General features: G+C 30.0%; 9 protein-coding genes across 9 annotated transcripts; 4 read left to right on the top strand and 5 right to left on the bottom strand.

The window, feature by feature from the left end:
* Positions 1–5,874: 5,874 nt before the first annotated feature.
* GO595_002757 (Ubiquitin-conjugating enzyme family protein) lies at positions 5,875–6,321 on the bottom strand (the record flags this gene model as incomplete). Its single annotated transcript, XM_067915702.1, has 1 exon — positions 5,875–6,321. The coding sequence occupies one exon, from the start codon at positions 6,319–6,321 to the stop codon at positions 5,875–5,877; it is 447 nt and encodes a 148-aa protein (XP_067776558.1).
* A 101-nt stretch (positions 6,322–6,422) lies between these two features.
* On the top strand, positions 6,423–7,301 carry GO595_002756 (putative protein disulfide-isomerase A6; the record flags this gene model as incomplete). The annotated part of the gene is made up of 1 exon (XM_067915701.1): positions 6,423–7,301. One exon carries the CDS (start codon positions 6,423–6,425, stop codon positions 7,299–7,301), a length of 879 nt encoding a protein of 292 aa, XP_067776557.1.
* Positions 7,302–7,788: 487 nt separating this feature from the next.
* On the top strand, positions 7,789–8,058 carry GO595_002755 (high mobility group protein B3; the record flags this gene model as incomplete). Its single annotated transcript, XM_067915699.1, has 1 exon — positions 7,789–8,058. The coding sequence occupies one exon, from the start codon at positions 7,789–7,791 to the stop codon at positions 8,056–8,058; it is 270 nt and encodes an 89-aa protein (XP_067776556.1).
* Positions 8,059–9,326: 1,268 nt separating this feature from the next.
* Positions 9,327–10,805, bottom strand: GO595_002754 (RabGAP/TBC domain-containing protein; the record flags this gene model as incomplete). Its single annotated transcript, XM_067915698.1, has 1 exon — positions 9,327–10,805. The coding sequence occupies one exon, from the start codon at positions 10,803–10,805 to the stop codon at positions 9,327–9,329; it is 1,479 nt and encodes a 492-aa protein (XP_067776555.1).
* Positions 10,806–14,002: 3,197 nt separating this feature from the next.
* On the bottom strand, positions 14,003–16,801 carry GO595_002753 (protein phosphatase 2C; the record flags this gene model as incomplete). Its single annotated transcript, XM_067915697.1, has 2 exons — positions 14,003–15,634; positions 16,553–16,801. 2 exons carry the CDS (start codon positions 16,799–16,801, stop codon positions 14,003–14,005), a joined length of 1,881 nt encoding a protein of 626 aa, XP_067776554.1.
* A 1,230-nt stretch (positions 16,802–18,031) lies between these two features.
* Positions 18,032–19,252, top strand: GO595_002752 (Myb-like DNA-binding domain containing protein; the record flags this gene model as incomplete). Its single annotated transcript, XM_067915696.1, has 1 exon — positions 18,032–19,252. The coding sequence occupies one exon, from the start codon at positions 18,032–18,034 to the stop codon at positions 19,250–19,252; it is 1,221 nt and encodes a 406-aa protein (XP_067776553.1).
* Positions 19,253–20,558: 1,306 nt separating this feature from the next.
* Positions 20,559–21,725, top strand: GO595_002751 (Clan CD, family C14, metacaspase-like cysteine peptidase; the record flags this gene model as incomplete). Its single annotated transcript, XM_067915695.1, has 1 exon — positions 20,559–21,725. The coding sequence occupies one exon, from the start codon at positions 20,559–20,561 to the stop codon at positions 21,723–21,725; it is 1,167 nt and encodes a 388-aa protein (XP_067776552.1).
* Positions 21,726–22,306: 581 nt separating this feature from the next.
* On the bottom strand, positions 22,307–22,726 carry GO595_002750 (prolyl oligopeptidase family serine peptidase; the record flags this gene model as incomplete). Its single annotated transcript, XM_067915694.1, has 1 exon — positions 22,307–22,726. The coding sequence occupies one exon, from the start codon at positions 22,724–22,726 to the stop codon at positions 22,307–22,309; it is 420 nt and encodes a 139-aa protein (XP_067776551.1).
* A 101-nt stretch (positions 22,727–22,827) lies between these two features.
* On the bottom strand, positions 22,828–23,289 carry GO595_002749 (prolyl oligopeptidase family serine peptidase; the record flags this gene model as incomplete). Its single annotated transcript, XM_067915693.1, has 1 exon — positions 22,828–23,289. One exon carries the CDS (start codon positions 23,287–23,289, stop codon positions 22,828–22,830), a length of 462 nt encoding a protein of 153 aa, XP_067776550.1.
* Positions 23,290–24,170: the final 881 nt, after the last annotated feature.

Below are 24,170 nucleotides of genomic sequence, written 5' to 3'. Positions count from 1 at the left end.
AGTATCGTTATCAATCATCTTGATACATATCCAACAAAAATATTTATAACATTTGTTATTCACAACTTTCCCATCATATACAATAGAAGGAAAAATCTTTCTTAACGTTGTGAGGATAAAGTGTGAATCATCTTTGGTACATGGATGAGAACAATATGAATAAATGCACCGAAGCCATGGAAAATAATAACCATAAAGTTCTGGGTGAGAAGGATCTATTGAGCATATCATTTTGCAAAAGTTTTGAATTTGAAAAAAATTTGTGATATTGGAACATATTTCATTATTAATAAAACAATTCCCAAGAATAAGACAAACGATAGTGAACAGAGATGAATTTGTGACACGAGGGAGAACGTTGGATATGGATTGGAAAATGTTGGGCTGTACTTGAAAATAAAATTTGATGATATCATCTTTAGATAAACAAAGAGAACCTTGCACTAAAACTTTTCCTATAATCATGAGGATATTAAGATCCATACAATTTGCAAAAATTTCGATAGTTTTTTGAAAAAAATGAAAATCATTCAAAACTTTTGAAAAAAATGAAGATGCATGGTTCTTAAGAATTTTCGAAATGAAGCCTTGCATCGGAATCAATTGTTCAAATGACTCATTCATTAATAATTGCTTAAATAATAACAAGTTATTAACAATTTCTTCATTTGAGACTTCATCAATGTCATCTTGGACATTTGTCCTTGATAAATAATTTACTCTTGATGGGCTTCTAAATGTTTTCTTCTGTCTTGCTTTATAATTCAGCATGATTTTGTAAACTATTCAATTTGAGGTAAAAATAAACGGAACGAAATATGGAATTCTTAGTCATTTCTGTCACATCCTGATGTTTGATATTGTATTGTTTTTGTGTTTAGTTTACTTATGATTACTTATTACGAAATGAAAATTGAAAAAATAATAACGATTAATCTATTTGCATCTATTTTGTTTCAGGTGTGATTTTATATAATCTTATAATCTTTTTTAAAACCAATAAATTTAATTAGGTTATAATATGGAATAACATATTCCTATCATTTTATCATTTATAATTTTATATGCATTTCAAATAATAATGGAGATATATAATTTTATGATAAAATAATTATTATTATTTAATATATTTATGTATTGGAAGAGCTGTTGTTGTTTCAGCTAGCAGAATTCTTTAAGTCATGTTGCATACGTATTTTTCATGATCTTTATTACGTTTATTGAATTAATTATTTTGGTTTGGTAAAGTATTAATATGTACCAAACAAACTTTTACATTTCAAAATAAAATTTTTAACTGAATCATTTAATGATTAAAAATAAAGTAACTTGTTAATCATATTATTATCTTATTATTATATAAAAATAAAACTATTAATAGTATAAAAATAAGGAATCATTATTTTCAAGCATTTCCTATCAACTCTTTATTAATATTGATTTTTTTGAGTTTTTTATTGTTTTAAAAGGAATATAAATTATAAAAATTGTTTTGAATTTTTAAATAAATTGAGTTATATGCTTTTCACATTTGTATTTTGAACAATCAAGAGATACAACTGTCTTATGAAGAAGCAATTCGTGAAATCCAAAATCAGCAAAATATTATTGCTCAAAAATTTAAAGAAATGGTGGATTTTATTATGCAAATGAAAAATAGTTTTCAAGAACAAATCAAGAAATTAAATGAGAACCAATCCAATTCTGAAGTGCCATGTTTAGTTGAAGAAATTAAGAAACAAATTAGAATTCATTTAGAAAAATTGGATGAAATGGTTAATGAGAATTTTTCTCATCTTAGAGATACTGACCATACATTAGATGTTTTAATTAAAGATAATTCGAGACGTATTAATGAAATTATAGAACTCAATAAACAAATGATATTAAAAATTAATAGTATTTCAGATGAAGTAAAAAATAATCAAGGATTAAATTCTTTAAAGTTAAAGTTTGATTTTCTTGAAGAGGATATGATAAAAATTAAAGAAAAATTTAAAGAACAAAATTTTTATGTTCAAAGAATTGATATGGCTTCCAATCAAAGAATCGAAGTTTGGGATGAAATCATATTAAAAATACAAAGGAATTATATAAAAATTAATAAGTATTTTGATGAATATCAAAAGAAATGTTATAATCAAATTGATGAATTTCAAAATATTATCGAAAAAGAAATTATGCCAAATGTAGAGAAAAAAATAAATGAAATAAAAGAATATACTCAAGAATTTGTGAATACATTCCACGAATTTAAAGCAAAGCAAAATAATATTTATGTAAATCAAAATGATTTTGATGATCTAAAACAAAAATTAATAAACTTCAAATCGAAAACAAAAAAACAAATCCAAATATTAGTTGAAAATATCAATAACGAAAAAGAAAAGTTTCATGAGTTTGTGAGAACTTATCATGAATTAATTGGTGAAATGAAAGTAATGCAAGATACAATAAAAATGAAATCAAGTTCTACTGAAGAAAATTTGGATAATAATATAAATGAATCATATGATTTTAATGAAATGAAAGTAAGAATTTCTAGAATCGAAAATAATCAAGAACAAATTGTGCAATTAGACGAAAATCAAAAGCAACTCGAAGAATTAATTAACTTCCAAAAAGAAGAATTCCTTGATCAAATTGGAAATCTTCAATATGTTATTACATTAGAACACGAAGAAATTGAAGATAAAGTAAAATCAATTGAAGAGAAAGTTGAACAAGGTTATCGGGAAATTCTTGATTGCCCTTTAATGATTACAAAAACTATAGAGGATAATCAAATAATGTTACATGAATTTGAAGATAAAATCAATAATCTAAAAATTGATTTAAAAACAAATATTGGACAAATAAAACTTGCTGATGAAGAACTTGATGAACTTAAAAGAAAAATGGAAGAGTCAGAAGAGATATCAAATAAAATAATTGAAAATATTTCAATCATAATAGAAAATCACAAAAAAGATACAGAAATAATTTTTAATGAAGAAAATAAAATAAATGAAATCGTTAATGCTCTTAAAACAGAAGTTGATATTCAAGCTAATAAGACCAATGTTCATTTCAATAATGTATTAAATAGACTTCGTAAGAAAGTAAATAAACTAAAAAAACTAATAACTAAAAATGAAGCTGATTCAAACTCAGAAACAGAAGTTGATGAACCAATAAACGTTGATATTAAAGGAATCTTAGATGTTGCATGTGAAAGAATACAAAGAATAGAAGAAAATATGAGAATTAATACTGATAAAATTTCAACTTATTTAAAAATAGGAGAGAATTTGATGATGTATGAAGAAAAGCTTCAACACCAATTCCAATCAGAAAGAAAAAATCTTAATCATAGAATTCAAGACATGTTTTTATCCAATGATGAATACTTGAGTTTGAAGAAAGAAGTTCAAACACTGCATCGAGTACTAAATGCATTCATAGAAAATAGTAAAGAAGAAAAGGAAAAATTTGAAGAAGATATGAATAAAATTATTAATAGGATGGAAAATTCATTTTTCTTTGCTGATACTACTGAAGATAAAGAAAAAACGCATTTTCCTCCTTCTATTTCATATGAAGAAATTAATATTAAAATAGAAAGCATTGAGCTATCTTTTCAAAGACAAATAAGAAAACTTCATAAAAACATTCGAAAGATTCAAAAAACGATAGCAGAAACAGAAGAAGTTCCACATCATCATAAGCATGAAAAAGAGGAAGAAAAAGAACCACAAAATATAGTTAAAGAACAAACATCACAACTTCCAATATCAAAAGCATTATCAGAATTAAAGCAAAGTGATTACGAATTATTATTAGTTTTGTTATTTACAACACTTTTTTATTTTCTATTAGCAGATCTCTTAATATAATAATAAAAAGTTTTAATAAAAATAAATTTGAAATTACATTTTATGAACAAATTTTTATGATTGCCACTTTGGTCTTTTTGGCTTTTTCCTTGAAGATGTTTTATTTTGTCTTGGCTTTTTCTCTTTTTTCTGTGGCTTTTCAAACAGCTTTTGTTGCTTTGCGTCAAATGGAAAACTTTTCAAAGAAGTAATTGCTTTTTGGAAAGATTCCATTTCATTTAAAAATTGATTATCGAGTTCAACCTTCAACACAAATATCTTATTGAAATAAGCCGGAGCCTTATGAGCCAACACCAGACCGGAGAACAAGTCATTTATCAAGTTAGAAAACCAATTTAAATTTGGTGCTAATGTATTTACAAAACATTCAGTAACCCTAGAGACTCTTCCTAAATATTTCTTCTTTTGAACAGCCATTGCAATAAACATTGCAAATCTTTTCGTTAATTTACATACCCAATCGACAGTTTCTTTTTTCGGGTTTTTCGTCAATATATTTTTCAATAAAACCGCCGCTGACCTCCCAAAAAGTGGATCCAAAATCATCAGCTTCGAGATGTATTGAACCACTTCTTGAACGCAACCAGAGGCTGGGTTTGATGCAATTTTATCGAGCATCTCCAAATCGAAAGTGGAGACAACTTGTTGCGAAATTAAAATTTTCGCAAGAGTGTCTTTTTTGATATAAGCACTATGATTATATGCAAAACGAACAATTAATGCATGTGTAATTCGACTTGGTGGCGATGCTTTAACTAAAGCAGTGATTCTTCGTGATGATATATCAGGCTTCACTTTTTGAATACCGATTTCAATAATTTGAAAGGCGTTCCTCAAAAAGTTTATGGAAAATTCAGAGGGGGAATTGAATATGACACTTTTGGTGATTTTGTGGATGGAAAGAAGTGTCTCGTTCATGAGACAGATCATGTTTTGATTGTCAACTAGAAGATTTGTTATTAGTTCAAAAATTTCAAGACGTAATGCCCAAAATTCATTATCATATTGTCCTGGTGCTGGAACAGTAAAAAATGGAAGAAATAAATCAATAAATCTTTCAGATGAACCTTTCCTTTTTATAAATGAAACCCATAAAGGATGTTTTTGTTTGTGAAGATAGATGCATGTTTGTACACATAGTATTGAATCACCGATGCACCGAAAAAATTCATAAACAAAGAAGTCACTAGGATGCTGTGGACAAAATTTTTCAATAAATGGTATGCAATCTTGTATAGCTTTTGGATAAAAAAAATTTGAATTTTTATAAATTACATCTATTAAGTCTGAAAATTGGCAATCATCAGATAATTTAAAACTCGAAATAAAAGATATAAGTTCTTTGGCATTTTGCCAATAAGAATCAAAATCAACGTTGATATCAAGTTTAGCATCTAGAATTGGAGAAATTTTAGGCCAAATTTTTGATGCTATTTCTAAACTAGGAAATTTAGTAGGGACATCTGAGATATTATCTTCTGAAAAAATGCTTTTCCACCAAAAATTTCTCCCATCTTCCATTTGGCACTTTTATTACTTCATCAAAAAACAAAATCAAAACAAGTGGTATTAAAACAAAGAACCCAATATATACATCGAACAAAGCAGAAGTGTTTTAAAAAATCAGATTCGAATTATTTGTAAATTATGAAATAATTTATTTAATAATTTTAAACATAATCAATTTCCAATTTCTTTTTCCTGGTCACTTTGATCGATCCTGCCAAATTCCGATTCCAATGGCTGTTAATGAAAATATTGAAAATAATGCAAGATTTCCAAAAAAGATAGCCTTTCTTTTTTTCATCTCTTTAGGAGAAAACTCAACTACCCCAAACTTCAAGGAAAGAGGTCTGTTGAACCTTGTATCTTTCTTAATTTCGACTTCCATTAAAAAATTCCATAAAAAATTCAAAGAAAATATTTTGGCAAAATTAATAGTAAAGAAAAAAATACCGTTCTTCATTAATTGCATTTATTATTTCCAAAAAAGTTATTTTTATTTCTTTGTTGCATATTGTTCAATGTATTTTTTAACATTCCTTGCATACAGTTCCTTATTATTTCGAAATTGATCTAATGCTTCATTGTTTAGACCATGATCTGGATTTGGATCATCTAGAAATGATCTTATTGAAACTAAAAGTGAAGCTATGTGAAATGATGGAAGCCAACGATCAAAAAGTAAATCAATACAAATATTACCTTGTGGAGATATGTTTGGATGGAACATTGGCGTTGTAAAAACAACTCGAGGAGCTTTAAATGGGTATTCAGGTGGAAAAGTCACTTTTAATCTGAAGACTCCATTCTCCCAAATTGTGTCCTTTGGACCATCTATTTCACATATCCATTCATTAAGAGTTTCTTGTTCTACAAGTCTAACACCATCAGGTGGTTGAGTTGTTATTATTTTGTAATCCGATGCAATTCGCCTTGAAGCCATCTACAGTTTCCTTTTCAGTGGGTAAAATTTGCCCCGTAAGGATAACTTTTTGAAAGCTATGAAAGCGGCTTATATCGGTTTTTTCCAGCAGGCTGAAATAAATGTTTTTAACATTTTTATTATTTTTAAGATCACCAACCATTACAGACTTAACAGACAAAACATTCTTTTCATTCTGCAATCAGGAAGAGAAAATTTCTATTGTTCATTTTTATCAAAAAGATTGTCCTGCATGTGTAGATGCAGAAGATACATATGAAGAGTTGAGTAGAATGTACTGGCTTGAACCACGTGTTGAGTTTGGACAAATTGATTGTGATCATTACAATGATATCTGTGATTCAACAGGTGTTTTTGATCGACCATCATGGCTTGTTTGGATGCCTGGAAAAACACATCCTCAAAGGTATAATAGAAATATTGATACAGCTATATTTGAAAAATGGCTTCGTCAACAAGTTGGAATTTGGCCAACATCAATGCAAAATAATTTATTATATACAAACAAAACTATGGTAAGTCAGCTTATGAAGAAACCTACGTGTTTATTTGCTATTATTGACATACCAAGATATAACGGTTCACAAGATCTACACAACTCAGCTAGAGCTTTAGAGAAAAAAGTAAGAAAAGGAGCTAGATTCATTGCAATTGATAAAAGGGAAAACGAAGAATTAGCCAAAAGTTTACTTGGCGACGAGAATTTTGGAGCTTTTTTGTTCAAAAAACCACAAACTATTAAATATGAAAGCACAGCAGACTCAGAAGAAATCCTAAAATTCTTAAAATCTTATAAATGTGGTGTTTCAATTCGAACTCCAACACCAACCCCAGAACCAGCAGAAGAACTTGAAGATGTTATAGATGAAGAAACTTATTCATCTTCTCGAAAGAAACCAAGTCAAGAATTTATTGAGGAAAGCACAGACAACGAAGATGAAGAAGAAAACGATGAAGAATGGATGGCAGATGAGATATAAACCACAGAATTTCTTCGATGACTTTTTTACTTTGAGATAAAATTATCTGAAAATTTGAATCAAGACGGTTATCTAAATGGTTCCATTGCTTCCTCCATCCGCGAATTCGCCCAAAGAACCATTCTGATCCTTTTTGCGGCGTCTTCTATAGCATCAAGAAGTTATAATAAGTACATTAATTCCAAAATTTAACAATAAAATGTCTAATATTAGAAATTTAACAAACCCATCATTGAGATATATAGTGGCTCTTCACATATTCACAACAAATGTTCATTGCGCTTTTTCATTTCGGAGATTTTCATTAATTCCAAAACCTGTTTTTGACAAGATTTTGTTATTGGTCAAAAACGATATTTCAACCGTCATAATATTATTCAAAAAGTGTAATACGTTTATGTTTAATTTGGCGCCATTTTAGTCAATGTTTGAGGCTTATTCAAATATTTGATTCACCAGTGAAATATCTTTCAGTTCATTTTCATAAATGCCTAAAACAAGTGGTGATAAGCCAAAGCGTCCAAGGTCAGGTTACCTTATCTTCCAAGCTGAAGTTCGTCCAAAGATCGTAGAAGAGAACCCAGATATTTTACAGAAAGAAATTATGAAAAAAGTTGGCCAAATGTGGAGAGACTTAAGCGACGAAGAGAAAAAAGTATATAATGAAAAGGCAGCTGCTGAAAAGGCTCAAGCAGGTGGTGATTCAAAGAAATCTAGTAAGAAAGCCAAGAAAGAAGAGGAAGAAGATGATAATTAAAGCAGAGAAGTAAAAAATTTGAAAACTTGTCATTTCATTCCTTTTTATCTTCGTTTATTTGATGAAATTGTGAAAATTTGTGCTTAAATTTACTCACAAAAATCATTTCGAAAGTTCAAAATGCGATTTTAGAAACTCTTAAGTTATCAGAACATGATTAAACGCATTAAAATAAATTTTTTTGTTGATCAAATTTTTTGGTCATATCAAAATTAGAGCCATCTAAAGATAATACCCTGAAACTAAGGGATTTGGGATGTAGATCTTATGTTATTAAGGGTGGGTGATTTTGAAGTTTCGAAAAATAGTTACAAGATAATGAGATCTGAGGTTATTTATTAGCTATTCCTTTATTAGAGATATTAGAAGATTATTTTCCCACAATTTTCCTCTATCGTTTACACACTTAATTCAAAATTTGATTGACATTTTTACTGGCAACAAATATTTTTTATCAAAACTCATTTTTAACGTATTTTTTAGGTGCTCTGAAAAATAATGTTGAGATTTATTTAATAGCACTGTAAGAAAAAATGAAAAAGGTACTGGTTCATGCCGTAAAAGAAACCTGGTTGACAAATTTATTTTGAAATTTGCAGGACAAGGGAAATTTGTTTCTACAATTTTCCCATTGACTCAGGATTAATTTGTAAAGGTGAGTGTGAGGTTTCCATTAGAATCTTTAAAATTGGGATGATAAATATTTTTTGATTTCTAAACATTTTATGTGATGTATTTTCTCGCATTGTCTATTCCTTTAGGTCTGTTGACATAGTGCACTATTGGCATTCTGAAAAGAAATTCTGCAGTGTCAATTGACAATTGTTTCCCTGGTAGCAAAGCGTATCCAATTTGTTGAAAAGAACTGCTAAATGTTGACTTGCATTTCCCAAATAATAAATGCAATTACATTGATAGCAATTGAATTCGAGAAAATCCCACAAACTAATGATCTTTTTCAATCATTTTGATCACCTTTTTCAATAAAGTTTAAACTTATTCTAGATGATTCAAGTCTTTCTCCTTTTTGAAGTTTTCCAAATTTCCTTTTAATCATCTTTCGTAAAGATTTATATTCTTCTAAATCAGTAAAAGTTTCCAATGATTTGGAAATTATTTACTGTTGAAATTGGATAACTTTATTTCTTGAGTCTAAATCACAAGTTCACCTTAGAAGAATCTTTAAAGATTTTTCATATCAAAAGAATCAATTTTTAACACAACAAAATCAAAATTGTTTATAAACAATAAATTTAATCGAATTCGAGTTACTTATTTTTCAAGAGCATTTCCTTCGTATTATGCAAGAGCACATTCAAGTCAAATTTCGTTTTTTCCTTCTGATACATTCGAACCATCTCCTCATTATTCAATGAGTTCATCTCAATTAACATCGGCGCGAGCGAGTACAGCATTGACACAATGAAACTCTTCATAAATTCGATGGAGTCAGCTGATGATGCAGAAGATATCCACAAACGCATTAAATCTTCTCCTTCAAAACAAGTAGCAAACCACTTTTCGCAGTCTCCTCTCATGAAATCTAATGAGTACGCATGCTTTTGATTGAGCAACTGTAATAACGTAGGAAAATCTTTCTGTAAAATATCGTTGATATCAGCAAACATCTGAAGCTTAAGAAGAGGCTGTTTCGAGGAATGTCTGATTAAGGACGAGATTTTGTTTTTCTCATAAAAAAGATTGAAAACTGTAAATATATCTGCTTCTATGTCTTCAATACCGAGAGTCTCATTGTTTGGCATGAAGACACTTTCACCATTCGCATCTTTGATGAAAGAGTCAAGGAAAGGTGTTAATAATTCAACAAGACCAGGAACATAAGAAGCATTATCCCAATTATAGAATGAAAGAGTAAGGAAAACATTGAAGGTAATCCTTTGAACACATTTTGGTGATGAATATTTTTCGAAAATAGAAGAATGTGCTCGAAGATCACGTTCGAGAGTTTTAACCAATGACCGAAGTTCAGGGCTATTATGCCATTGATTAGTAGTTGTAGTTTCCCACTGTTTTTTCACTGTTCTATAAAGAGAACGCTTTTTGCCATCGAATTCGTTTCGCTCATCGGCTGTCATAACCGCATAACCGTCGTATAAGATGAACTTCCACAGCTGCGGCAGGACGTCATAGTCAACTGATGAATTAAAGAGTATTTCTGGAAATTCAGACATGTTAGCAACCTTTCCTTCAGAGTTTAGAAGAGAAAGAAAATAATCTTTGGAAATTTGACGGACTTTTGAAGATAAGGTGAAAAAAAGATTTTGAGATTGAACATCTGAGAGAGATATGTGAACTCGGTTAGAACATATACGAGGAAGGATAGGAACTATATATGATTGAGATGGTGTGTCAAGAGAATTAATAAGAAATAAATCTGGATCGTACTTAGAATGTTCAAGCTGAACTTTTTGGAATATACAATCAAGGAAAGTATTGGAATCTGTGTTGTTTTGAAAACAGATACAATATTTACTACAAGAACCAACTAGTGTAATATTGAGACTGTCGTTTGGATCAACTCTGAGTATTGTAAAATCGCTGAGTTGCTGAACAAATTCAGGTATTTGAGCTATTCTGCGCTTTTCATCATTTCCTACAGTGATTAATTGTTCTGGGAAAAAAGAAAGTGAAAGACTTCCACTACCGAACTGTAGCTTAAGGAGACCGGATTTCTTTTCTGAACCCTCTTTTAAACTTACATTCAGCGTGGAATCAACAAACGCCATTTTGTTAAACGGTCGACTTATTTGTTGTTTTTAAAATTAAAAAAGCTTTTAGTCATTTTATTTAATAGCAAATTAATTTTTGGAAAAACCAAACTTGGAATACCCGTGTGATTTGATAGAATCTTGAACATTATTTTTTGAATATGTATTCATGGTCTTCTTAATTCCATTTGAAGCATTTGAATAACGGGACGTTGTAGTGTTTCTGTCAATTTGTCTAAAAGGCATTTGTGGATCAACATTTTCTGATAAAAATGATGCAACATCAATCTTGAATATATCAACCGGAAGATTGGAACATGTAAATTCTTCATTCTTTTCGATACTTTTAGCGAATTTTGGTGATAAAAGCTTCTCAGCATCAAAATTTTTCCTTGTGCTCATTTTTATTAAAAAATAAACGTACGGATTTTATCAAGTTTAATTTAAAAAGTGCTCCATTTTATATAACGAATTTTCAATAAAATTATATTTATAGAATTAGAGATTTTTATTTATTTGTTCATGGATTTTCTTACTTTTTTCAAAAGTTTGTTTTTCATCATTTTAGATCTGATTTTATGTGCAGAGAATAAGCTAACAATTTCAGTATAGCCTTTTTCAGTTGCGTACATAAGTGCTGATTTAAACAAAGTTATTAAACTCCAAATTTTATTTTGAAAATTTAAATTTCAAATACAAACAAAAATTAAACAAAATAATTATCTGCAGCATGTTGATGTTTACCTTTATGACTCAAAAGTAATTTTGCTATTTCGAAATTACCATTTTTACATGCATAAATAAGAGCAGTTCTAAATAAATTATATATATTCCAAATATCATCATAAAACTTTAAATAAAAGAAATTAATATGAAATTATATTAAAAGACATCTTTATAACCAATTTTAATTTCTTCATTTTTAAGAAGTAAGTTAACAATTTCAGTATAACCATATCTTGATGCAATCATTACTGCTGAACGAATTATTTTAAATGAATTTCAAAAAACATTATAAAACAAGGAGTATGATAAACAAACATTAGAAAAAATGAAAAAACATTTTTTAAATTCACATCAATATCCTTTCGTTTAAGTAGAACTTCAACAATATCAATATAATCAAATGTCGATGCATATATAAGTGCTGTGAAAAATATTTAATAAAAACATGAAATATGAAATTTTATCCATAAATACTCAAAATAAATATTGAATCCAAAAAATATATATCTTGGTCATTAATGTTAATTCGTGGATGTTCAAGAATAATTTTTAGTATTTCAATATTTCCTTTTTTTGATGCTGCTAATAATGCAGTACAAAATTATTTAAAGAAAATCCAAATATTATTTTAAAACAAAAAATTATTGAAATCAATTTGAAATCACACAAAAAAATATCTTTTTCATTCACATAAGTTTTATTGTTTTCCAACAGTAATTTAACAATATCAAAGTAACCATATTTTATAGCTAAAATAAGTGGAGTCATAAAACAAACAATAAAATATCAAAATATTTAAAAGAACATTATTTAAATGCTCATTAATATCAACTTCATTTTTATCAATAATATAATTTACTAGTTCAACATTTCCGGACTTTATAGCAGAAAACAAAACATTTTTAGGCAATTTTCTTTTCTCAACAAATCGATTAAACAAGAATAAGTCGCCATTTGTTGCAATTTCGTTAATAATATCATCATCAATTTTCATGTTTTCTTTTTCGAGATATGAAAAAATTTCATAATTACTATATCTAACACATAATGTTCCTAATTTACTTAATGATAAATCGTGATTAATGTCTTCTTTTTCATAAAAGAAATGGAAAATTTCATTTTGATGAAATTCAATTGCTGTTTCAAATATACCTTCAGGCGATGAATGATTTTGATAACAACTTTGAAGGATTTCAAGATTTCCACCTGCGATTGCATATTTAAATGTATTTTTTAAATTAGAATCTTTAGACATTAAATAATTAAAACATTTAATCGACCCAAAAAATGCTGCATAATCGATAAGTGAAACATTATCATTATTAATAAAACTATTTTTTTCATAAAGCGATTTCTTAATTTTTTGATCGAAATCAAAATTTGTTACCACTGAAACTTCTCTAAGTTTTGTAACATTATCATTTTTTATTATATCTGTTATTGTTTCTGGATTATTTCCTTCGCTTATCAATTGCTTATGAAGTACCCAATCATTTTCAGAAAGTTTTTGATAATTTTGGAAAAAGTCTGTCCAAAACACACCGCCGGAATATTCATCTTTATATGGATCATAATCATTTAAATTTCGAATTGTTCGTGGTGACATAAGATGTGCAAAGAACAATGATTTTGTGTAGCGAACAAAATTTGGGTTAATTAATCCTTTTTCAAACATTTTTTCAAGAAGAAAATCGGATTCTTTTGAATTTATGTTTAATAAAAGATTACAAAACATTTCAATAATGTTAACATTAGGAATTTGTTCTTCAGCACCTTTAATTAATGTTAAAAAATTTAAATATGAATCATAACAAGAAATTTGACAAACACAGTATTGATATATTAAATGACAAACAATGGTATTAAATGTTATTGGAAATTTTGAATCGAAAAATGACATTGCAAGATTTAGTGATTCTTCTTGTGACCTTGAATCTATCCTAGATACGACATCCACCAGTGGTTCATAAAAGCTGCGATTTTTCTTAGTTAGAGCGTTCACTTGTGTTTTTATCATGTTGGATTTTTGCGAGAAATCTGGTAAATTCTAACGGTTAATTTTGAAATGCATGTCATTTTTTGAAATTGTGTGTACACAATGGAAATTGAATACTTATCGTCATTTTATAACATCATTTTTCCGAATTGTGTTTGATATGAGGGTTGCAAACTTGTATTTTTAGAAATAAAAAGAAATGATATTATGTGTCACATCCGACAAACCAAATCCAGTATTTGGTTGTCATTCCATAGAAAAAAGTGATACCTCTCAATCAATTCAAATTTTTACCTCACATGTCGGTGGTCATGATGAATGCCAGGCATATACCACACCACAAAGCGTTGTTGATGTCAATAAACACCAACTTTTGTCTAAAGTTTACATGAAAGTTGTTTCATATTCAAAAGCATCACATCGCAATTCACAATTTTCACTTCGCATACAGCACTTTTATTTTCTATATTATATAATACATTTCGTTTCTGTTTCATATTATTTCTATTTCGAAGTCCTCCTCGTTGTTGTTATGGTTTGCATCATTCACTTCATACATTTCATAATGATCACCAACGATATCCAATTCATAGTCTTCATATCGATTTCCGATTACTTCGACATCATCTTCATTATTTGACACGATTTCCATTTCTTCATTTTCACTTTCATTTTCATTTTGTAGTTTTTCTTCTTCATCTTCCTCTTCTTCCTCTTCTTCATTCATAACCATGAGTTTATTCTTTGTATAAAACAAATAGTCGACTGGAACGAATTGTTTCGACATATGATATTCAGGTATAGTTTCATCATCAGATGTATCAGATACAATTGGGCATTGTCCAAAGTCGAATAATTTTCGTGCTTGTAAGTCTATTACTATCACCGAGATGTTATCAAGTGATAAATTCGTAAAAGCAAGGTTACGAAGGTCATAAGCTAATCCGCGTGCATCATTTGATCGTCGCGCCGCTCGTGACACTTTTATGTTCGTCATCGCATCAAATATCCCATCACAGCCGATGATGAGCCAGCGGTCGTTTTTCTTCATTTTGTACGTGTGCACTTCGGGAATTGGGACGTTCGCAGGGACATTAAGATCACCAAGACATCGACTTGGCGCTAAAACTCCATGTAATCGAAGATTTGTGATTCGACCTCCAAATGAATGAATTCGTTCAAACTCACTACGTTCAGTAACTTTATGATCATTTGTACAATAATATATTCCACCGCCTCGATGAATGACTAGAATTCGTGCATCGCCAATATGCGCAGTGATTAGTTTTTCACCATTAAAAAAGGCTATTGCGATTGTAGCACCATCAAAGAACTTTCGATTTCGTAATGCTTCATCCAGCTTGTATATCATTTGATAGACTGATTTTTCTGTAAATTTGAAACTTTCTGAAGATACATATTGTTCGATAAAATATTCACTAAAAACAGCTGTAGCACTTCCGCCATGTCCATCTATCATTGCATAAACATCGAGATTTCCCTTTATATGTGATCGAACAATTATTGCATCTTCCATTGTATCTCTAACACCTTTCATTTCTGCATAAGCGACCCAATCATCACAAGTTAGTCTATGGATACGTAGATTTGGAGAACTTGGATAGTCTTCTGATACTAAAATCTGTTTGATGGGGCTATCGTCGGGGGTTTTGACATTTGTCATTGAAATGTCCAAAATCAAAAGATGAGGAAATACTGACGTGTTAAGGTCATCAAGAGGATTAGCACTAATTCTTAGATAACGTAGCATTGGGGCATTGAAGTTTTCTGGGAAATTGATGATACAATTAAAAGATAAATCTAATTCATCAAGATGAAGGAAACAAAGATCTTCTGGAATCTCGACAATGTCGTTAAAAGAAAGATCAAGATTTACTATAGTGTTTGGAATGTTATCTGGAAAAACCGTAAATTTATTTCTGGACAAATGAAGACGAGTAACAGATTTAAAGGTTGGTATCGACTGCAAATTATTCCCAGGTACGTCGACAACACGAAGATTGGGGTTTTTAGAAAGTGAATCTGGAAGTGAATCAAGATCACAATAACCTGCGAAAAGTGAAATTAATGTCTTTGGTAACTTGGGAAGCTTCTTTATTTTGTTCTCAGATATCACCAATACTGTCAGAGCTGTATACTTAATTGATGGAGGAATTGATGTTAATCTGTTATCTGCAATTGCAAAGAATTTCAAATCCAACTTGTCAAAAAAATTATTTGGAATTTCGGAAATATAATTATATGAGAAATCGATTCGAGTTGCAAAATGCGATATTTCATATCTTTCAATTTTTGTTAGATAATTAAATGCCAAATAATATTCAGTCAACTGACAATTTTCGAAGGCTGGGATATGAGAAAATCTGTTTTCGCGTATTGTTAGACGTGTCAATTTTGGAACAGAACAATATTCAATTTGACAAATTTCACATCCTTGTAAATTTAAACTACAAATGGACGGAGGAAGTCTTGGTATTCTTTTTATCCTATTTTTGCTTAGGTCCAATTTTTTTAATTTGGTCAGATATCGTAAAATATGAGGCACGGTTCTAAATTTGTTTGCGGATAAGTTATAATCGACTATAGTTTGAGGAGGTAATGGGAATTCCTCAAGTAAGTTATCAGAAAGATCAAGAACTTCGAGTTTTGGGCAAAAGTAAAATAAATTTGGCACTTTTTTCAAACGGTTTTTTGACAGGTCAAGTTCTTTCAAAAGTGGAAATTGAATACCCTCTCGAAAATATTCAATGCCATTCAATGACATTGAAAGTTTTGTCAGATTTGGAAGGCAAAAATCGATTGTTTTTATGTAGTTGAAATCCATATTTAACTTTATGAGTGAATTTGGTAATTCTGGTACAGAGGTAAATAAGTTATGTCCTAAATTAAGAAATTCTATATCTGACCGAATATTAATATGAGAAATTTTGTTGCTAAATAAATAAAGACGTTTTAATGCTGGCATGCCGTCTAAAAGATTTTTTAAATCAGAGATAAAATTTATGGATAGATCAAGATATACGAGATTATCATAACTTTGAATTTCTTGAATTAATTTAGGGGTGAGCCGTCGTATAAAATTAAAGGAAATATCAAGACCACGCAAATTATGTAATGACATAGGAAGATCACGAATGAGATTTCGTGGTGCTATTAATTGTTGAAGATATTCAAATTCTGGTTTATATGGCACAGCAGTTAATCCGCTCTCACTGAGATCTAATGTAGTTAATGGAGGTGTTGTTGGTGTTCCTGATTGTTGCGCACCCATTTGGAATCCTAAAAAGCGGTTGATAAATAATTCTGAAATCGAAACCTTTTCTGAACATTATAACATCACCTCAGAAAAAATTAAAACATTTTTCTTGCAAAAACATGGATGAAGTATTCAAAATGAATCATTCTTGTGATTAAGAAAGGAACTATTCATGATATTTGTTATCAATGTTTGGATTTTTTTTATTTTTCTAAATCATTTCGAAATTAATTTCAAAAATTTACAAAGAAACAATTTATATTTATAATATTACTAACACATGCAATTATAATAAATAAACTCATAGGTGATACTATGTGCTTTGCACTTTTTAGTCCCAAGAACTAGAGTCAATTTCTTAAAACAGACGATAAAAATTCTGTCCAGTTGGACATCAAAGTGAATCCGAAGAAAGTTCGCAGTAAGTTTTTATATAAATTTGAAATAATTGCAGAGTTGATCTTTACTGGAAGATTTGCTTCTAAAATTATCCAAAATATTTGATCTAAAATGATATATTTTTATTTTTTTCATGATGAATTTTCTGATTTGAATTATGATCGTTATAACCGATTTATGTCACTTTCTTACGTAAAAAAACTTTTGCACAAAACGGTTTATACGTTATGATGCATGACGATCAAAAGTGCTCTTTGGGGATCGGAATTGTTTAACATGAATGAAAAAAACGAAACAAAAAATAATATTGAATCATTTAGCATTAATAAACCAGATGATAACCTAAAACAAAACGAGAGTGAGTTAAATCAGAATAAGCAAAACCTTAAAACCTCGAACATTAGAAATTATCTAGAAGAAAAAGTTTTGCAAACATTAACATCTGGGTTAGAGGAACTCTTGAAGGAGGTCAATAATCTTGATAAACGAAGAGAATTAGGCGAAGAAAATGTTTCAGAGATTCAACCCATATATTTTTTAGCAAAATATCTCTTGCAAAATTCGGAAAACAATTCTAAAAGTATACCGCATGACTCCATGGATCATTCTTCATATCCCTTAGCGGAAACACTTGTTAATTCTGAATAATAAATATAATTAAAAAAACATTAATCGAATTTTTAAAAAACCACATCACTATGTATCCTTTTTTAATAGTTTTTTTCACTAAAGGTCAGTTTCGCGGGAAGAATTAACACGATTCTTCGTTAACGTCTTTTTGTGGTGAACTTCACTTGGCGCATTAAAAGAAAAATATAAAAAATGGCGCCATGATTCATTTCGAAAATGGAAATCTGTACATCGCTATGTGACATCAAAGAAGAATTCAAAGACGAATCCCATCCATCAAGCGAGTCTGATATAGATCAACATGTAACTCCAATTACCATTGATGATATTTTTAAGTATTATGATTTCGAACCAGAACTCGAAGATAAAGAACTGGAAGAATCAATCCGAAATAATAAAATCAACATGATAAAAAGAGTTATTAATCAGATCAATCGTTCTCTCCCTTCTATTGTTAAACAATGGCCTGAAGCAACACCTTTAGAAATATATATTGGCTTTACAATGTCTTGTTGTGATCCTGAGGAGCTTGTGTTTAATATAAATGATCCAAAATTCCGAATCAAAATCAACGACGAATATAAATATCGACTTCATCTCCTTAATCCCAAGAAATCCAAGAACATCCAGCCACCTACACCTCCTCCACCAGCCTCTGACAGTGATGTTGAAGAGGAAGAAGAAATATATGAAAGTGAAACATTTGGATATCGAGCCACAAAACGTTATCCTCGAAAAAAGCCAGCACCAAAGAAGTATCCGTGTCCCAAAGATGTTGATCCAGAGGTATGGAACAAATGGAGTGAAATTCATCAAAGTTCATATTTATCAGGACTCAGCAATCCGAATCAATACTTATACCGAAATCTTCCGCCTGGCGAGAAACAAAAGAATGGCTCATGGTCAGCTGAAGAAAAGCAACTATTTCTGAAAAGACTTGAAGAGATGAAAAAACTATACGGAGATGGAACATCACGTTGGGGCATCTTTTCTCAGACTATTCCCGGACGCGTTGGATACCAATGTGCCAACTTTTATCGGAAACTTGTTTTGAATGGCGAAATTAAAGATACTGATTATTATGTCGATGACGAAGGTAAACTTCGGTATAGATTCCCACGTAAAGCTAAAAGGGAAAAACAAGCCAGTCACTCGACGAAAAAGAAGCATGAAGTCGTATTGTCCAAATATGAGAAAAAGGCACTGAAAAACCCATTGAAAGGACAAATCGACTCCATGACACAGGAGGAGATTAGAGTGCCGGCGATGTCTCCGTCTGGTTATGTATTGGATTACAATACTTGGACGAGATTACTAAAGGACAAAAGCGAGGACCCTTTCACTCGGGAACACATTAACAGGAGACAGTTGGTGATATTGACCACAAAAAATATCAACGAATATATTGGACAGATTAAGAATTTGAATATAAAATAAATATTTACACATTTGAAAATTAATAAAACGAAAAGTACAAATGCTTTTTTTCATGAAACTTGTGCCATTTCTTTTTGATTTGCATGAGATTGATGCATTTGCACCACATGGAATAACGTATTTATCTCAATTTTTTCTATGAGTTCATTGGAAATTAACTTTAATTTTGTGAGTTGTGGGAATTCCGATAACGAAAATACAATACTTTACATTTCAATTGTGTGATCTCTTGTTTTATCATTTATTTTATATATCTAACAAAAATTTAATTCCTGATTAAGTTTCGTTTATATCAAATATAAATAAAGAATCATTTTTTCATTCATAAATGAGAATCTTTCAAAGAGTGATGGAACAATTTCTTGATTAAAATCGAAATTTTATTGTGCTGCTATTCCTTGAAGTTTTTCTGTTTCATCATTTCTAATTATTTTTGATATTTCATTTGGATCAACTCCTTCTTTAACAAATTTCTTATGATGCTTCAAATTATTATGTGAAATTTCATCAAAATTGTTCACAAAGAATCAGTAGATTCATTAATATTACCATCACTTAAATCAAAAATTGTTTTTTCCATATCTTGTAATACTTGAGTGTTATCTATTTACTTTTATTTTACTTTGTTTATTTCCTCTCAAAGTTAAAATTCTGAATCGCTTCATTTTGGCAGAAGAACGTTTACATCATGCAATTAAACGGTCATTAGACAGTTATTTAACGGTCTCCAATATGGGCTGTTGCCAAAGTTTGGAACAACTTTCAGAAGAAGAAAAAAGAAAAGAGGATTTAAAATCTTTACTAATTTCAAAGCCACAGCCAGTAGGAATTGTTGAAGTTCAACCAGATGAAACTGACTCTGATATACCATTATTCGCACCAGCTTCTTCAGATGATGACGTTGAAATATCAGATGTGGACATAGCTTTGGATTCTGATGAGTGATTCATGATGAAATTCAAATAACTTTTAAATATATTTAAATATTTTCTTTCTTAATAAAGTGTTCATTTTTTATATGTTTTTTTAACTTCTTCGAATTGGTTTTGTTTTTTCTTATCACATTATTGATAAATCGTGAAATTTTATTTATGTTAATTTATCAATATAAACATGTAATAATATTATTATATATTTATTTCTTTACATAGGCTTTAAGATATGTACATATTTGTTTTAATCATATAATTTGAAAAATATTTAGTATTTTTTATAAAATGTTTTGACGAAGTTTTCTTCATTCAATTCTTATTTGTGAAAAAGTGGTAAAACCGTCATTTTCCGCCCAATTAACTACTCCAAACTCATGATCGACTTTTCCAAGAGTCCGGAGATGCAAAAGAGTTCAAGGGATCTTAAACTCCCAGAGTACTTATTTTTCCATGAAGTTCCAGTTCCGATTCCGCGAATTTATCCTACTGTTACAGGATTGACAAATTCTTCATCATCATTTCAATCACCACCTGAAATCTTTTATCCAAAAGTTGAAGAAGTAGAGTATTATTACCAAAAGTTTTATGGATCTCAACCAGGAACAAAATGGATATCATCACCTTTACACTTTAATCCTTGGACACAAGAATCATGGGAACAACCATCCGAATCAGATATTCCTGATACCACTCATTTATATCCAACCATATCCATACCACCACCAACACCAGTATTTTCGATCAATGAGTTCCAAGAATTACGATCTCATTCTTCAATAGAGTCTGCGCTTTCCCAATTAAACGATATTGCCCAAGACATCACACATACAGATCCAACTACATTACCAATGCGAATGACACGAGCATGTCTCATTTGCGCTAATAGTTATACCAATCCAACCTTAGTTCTTGGCGTAGGTCCGGTCAATGACTCTATTACAGTTGCCGCCAATCATAAGTATATGGGCTATCGAGTATTTTTTGTTCATAATTCAACACCTGAACAATTTATTAAATGCTTAACAGTTGTACTACAACGAACCACAGAATATTTAACAGTATTTTATACCGGACATGGTTCTAATTTACATGTATATAATCAAAATAATGAACTTATATCAGTTGACCAAGTAATGGTCTTTGACAAAGGTCGAGTTGCAGACAGAGAGTTAGAAGACATCTTAAAGAAGTATTCAAATGGATGTGCGAAAACCTTATTATTAACAGATTGTTGTCATAGTGGAACTATTTGGAATATTCCTAGTGACCCTGTAAAAGCCTTAGAGTTTCCTGCCAATATTGTTTCAGTTTCATCTACAAATGATGACCAAACTGCGAAACAAGGCAAAATAGCCAATAATTCACAGGGTTTGTTCACTTTCTTCTTCTGGAAGACGTTTAAGGAGAGACCGGATATATCAATGAATGAAATGAAGAAAGTTATTGATGGGCATTTAATGAAATATCAACAAGAGTGTGAGTTGCATGCGACAAGGCCAGGAATTTTGTCCGGTCCTTTCTTCCAATTTTCACGTGGTTAAATTTACAATTGATTTATTATGTTTAAATAAATAATTTTATAATCGAATTAAATTATTCTAAATGTTATATATAAAAATATAAATTCTTTTTTGATAATATCTAATTCTGGAAATATCTATTTATCTTCAAAGCTTTGAAGTAATTTCTCTTTTGTAATAAGTAATTATATGTTTCAACTTCAGAAAATGAAAATGAGTTTCAAAACGATAAAGAAACAAATAATAACTTTTCTGCCGATTATCTGTAGCTAATATTGAAGAAGATCCCTTTGCAGCCGATTCTAAAAACATTTTTGTAAATGTGTCATTTTTTTCTTTATTAAAATAGATTTTAATAAATATGATTTTAGTTTAAATATATTTTTATATAAACATTAGAAATTATAGATATTGGTTTTTGAAAAAAGTAAAAAGAGGTTTTCGAATGGAATAACAATAATATTCACTAGATTACTTCTTTGAAGGATTGATTGATGCGATTTCTTATTATTTGCACACTAATATCACTTCATGATGGCCTATGAATATAAAACTATTTGCCAATTAAAAGACAATTTTAGTATTTCAATTAACACATTTCATTAGTTACTTTGTCTTTTTTGCTTAAACAGCCATTCTCTAACTCCTTCTATTGTATACGCAATTCTCCATGTATACTGATGATTCATATTCGGATGTTCTGGCGGCGCAACAGTTCCATTCTTCAGTGTAATGTAATTAATTTTCGTATTTTTTTCGACCGCTTTCTTCACTTCTTCTTCTTGCTCCGCAGTTGTCACCTTTCCGTCCCACGTTGCTCTAGTAATGTTTGCGCCAATTCCTTCCAAAACCCCCATAGCTTCATTCAATCCTGCGGAAGCCTTTGCGTCTCCTCTTGATACAATTACCCAAAACGTATCGTTAACCAAAACTTTCATCTTTTCCGAGCTCCAATGTCCTGGTACAAGTAGTGCACTCGCAAAGAAGTTTCGATTTTCGACGAGAAGAGAAATCGATGGCATGCATCCCATTGAATGTCCAGTGGTATATATTCGATCAGTATCAATTGTAGGGTGTTTTTCAAGGACTTCATTAAACATTGGCATAATTAAGTAGTATTGTTCTAATGTTTCATTGTCATCATGACAGTGTTAAATTGTGGTGCTAACACATAACACTCCCTCTTTTGCTGCTCTTCTTCAGAAGCCCAAACTGTAGCTCCAATTCCTTGAATAAGCGTAATGTAATATGATTCACCAACATTACCGGCATCATGAATAAACATAACAAGTGGATATTTCTTGGTGGTTGTGACGTTTTTAGGTGTAAATAAGTTGTACGTGAGCTTTCTTCCATCTTGGTTTTCGAATACAAATTGTTCAAAATCATTAACAACAAGATTAACTTTGTTTTCACTATGATAGAAATTGTTCGTCTTGCTGATTTTGTTTCCGCTTTCGCACTCGAAATCTTTGTCGATTTTAACAGATGTTATAGTTTTTAATATGGTCTTTCCTTCGCCTCTAACTTCAGTGAATGTATATGCATTAGAGTCATTGCGATCTAAGCCAATATTCTCCTTCATTAGCTTTACATTTGCCTAGTGAATCTAAGCAAGTATAAACTTCAGTGATGTTTCGATTCTCAACAGAAAAAGTACCATCTTCAAGAGATGACTGAAGTGCAACTTCGTTTTTCAGGTGTAAAATAACTCCTTTAATTTTTTGCCCATCAGGAAATACTTCAGTAATTGATACGATTTCTTTAAAAGGATTGCGAGAGTGTTTAATACCAAAGTATATACAAAGAACTAGAGCAAGTACAATAACAACAATTATGATGCTAACAACAACAATCAAAACCGAATGTTTTCGGCAGCATTTAATTAAAAAGTGACTGGTTGAAAAAAATTATAGGTGTGTCAAAGAGTTTACTTCATGCAAATCAAAATATAGTCAAAATGAAACTTTTTGATATATGATTCTGTGAAAAACGATTGCAATTTTTATCGATAATTCATAGCCTATCACAATAGTGGCACTTTTCTAACCGGTTTGGAGCGGTCCAATTTGAATTTTCTCAAGCTGAGAATCATAAAGACAATTATTTTAATATAGTTTCCAACACCAATCAACTGTATTTCAACATATTTATTTCAACTTTAATTTTTCTTTGAATTTTAAAATTTTAATTAATACACTTTTCATTTCCTAATCAGGCAATTTTTAATAAAGCAAAATGATGAGCCTAAATTGTTTATTCAAATGAAAAGTTAACTGTTTGTTACAAAGACAGAAATATTACAATTTTCAAGATGCCAAGATTTTGGGGTGTCCGAATGACTGTCAAGTCCACTTTTTGAATGGTTCAAAAAATTTCTTCTTCCTGACAAGACAAATATAATGACCCCAATAAATTTTTACAGATTTCTTATATTTTTATTGGATATAATCTAGCTAACATCAT

The sequence above is a fragment of the Histomonas meleagridis genome, assembly GCF_020186115.1.
Source record: "Histomonas meleagridis strain 2922-C6/04-10x chromosome Unknown contig_20, whole genome shotgun sequence".
NCBI lineage: Eukaryota > Parabasalia > Tritrichomonadida > Dientamoebidae > Histomonas > Histomonas meleagridis.
The sequence above is the reverse complement of the archived record's forward strand: the minus strand, read 5'-3'. Positions and strand labels throughout refer to the sequence as shown.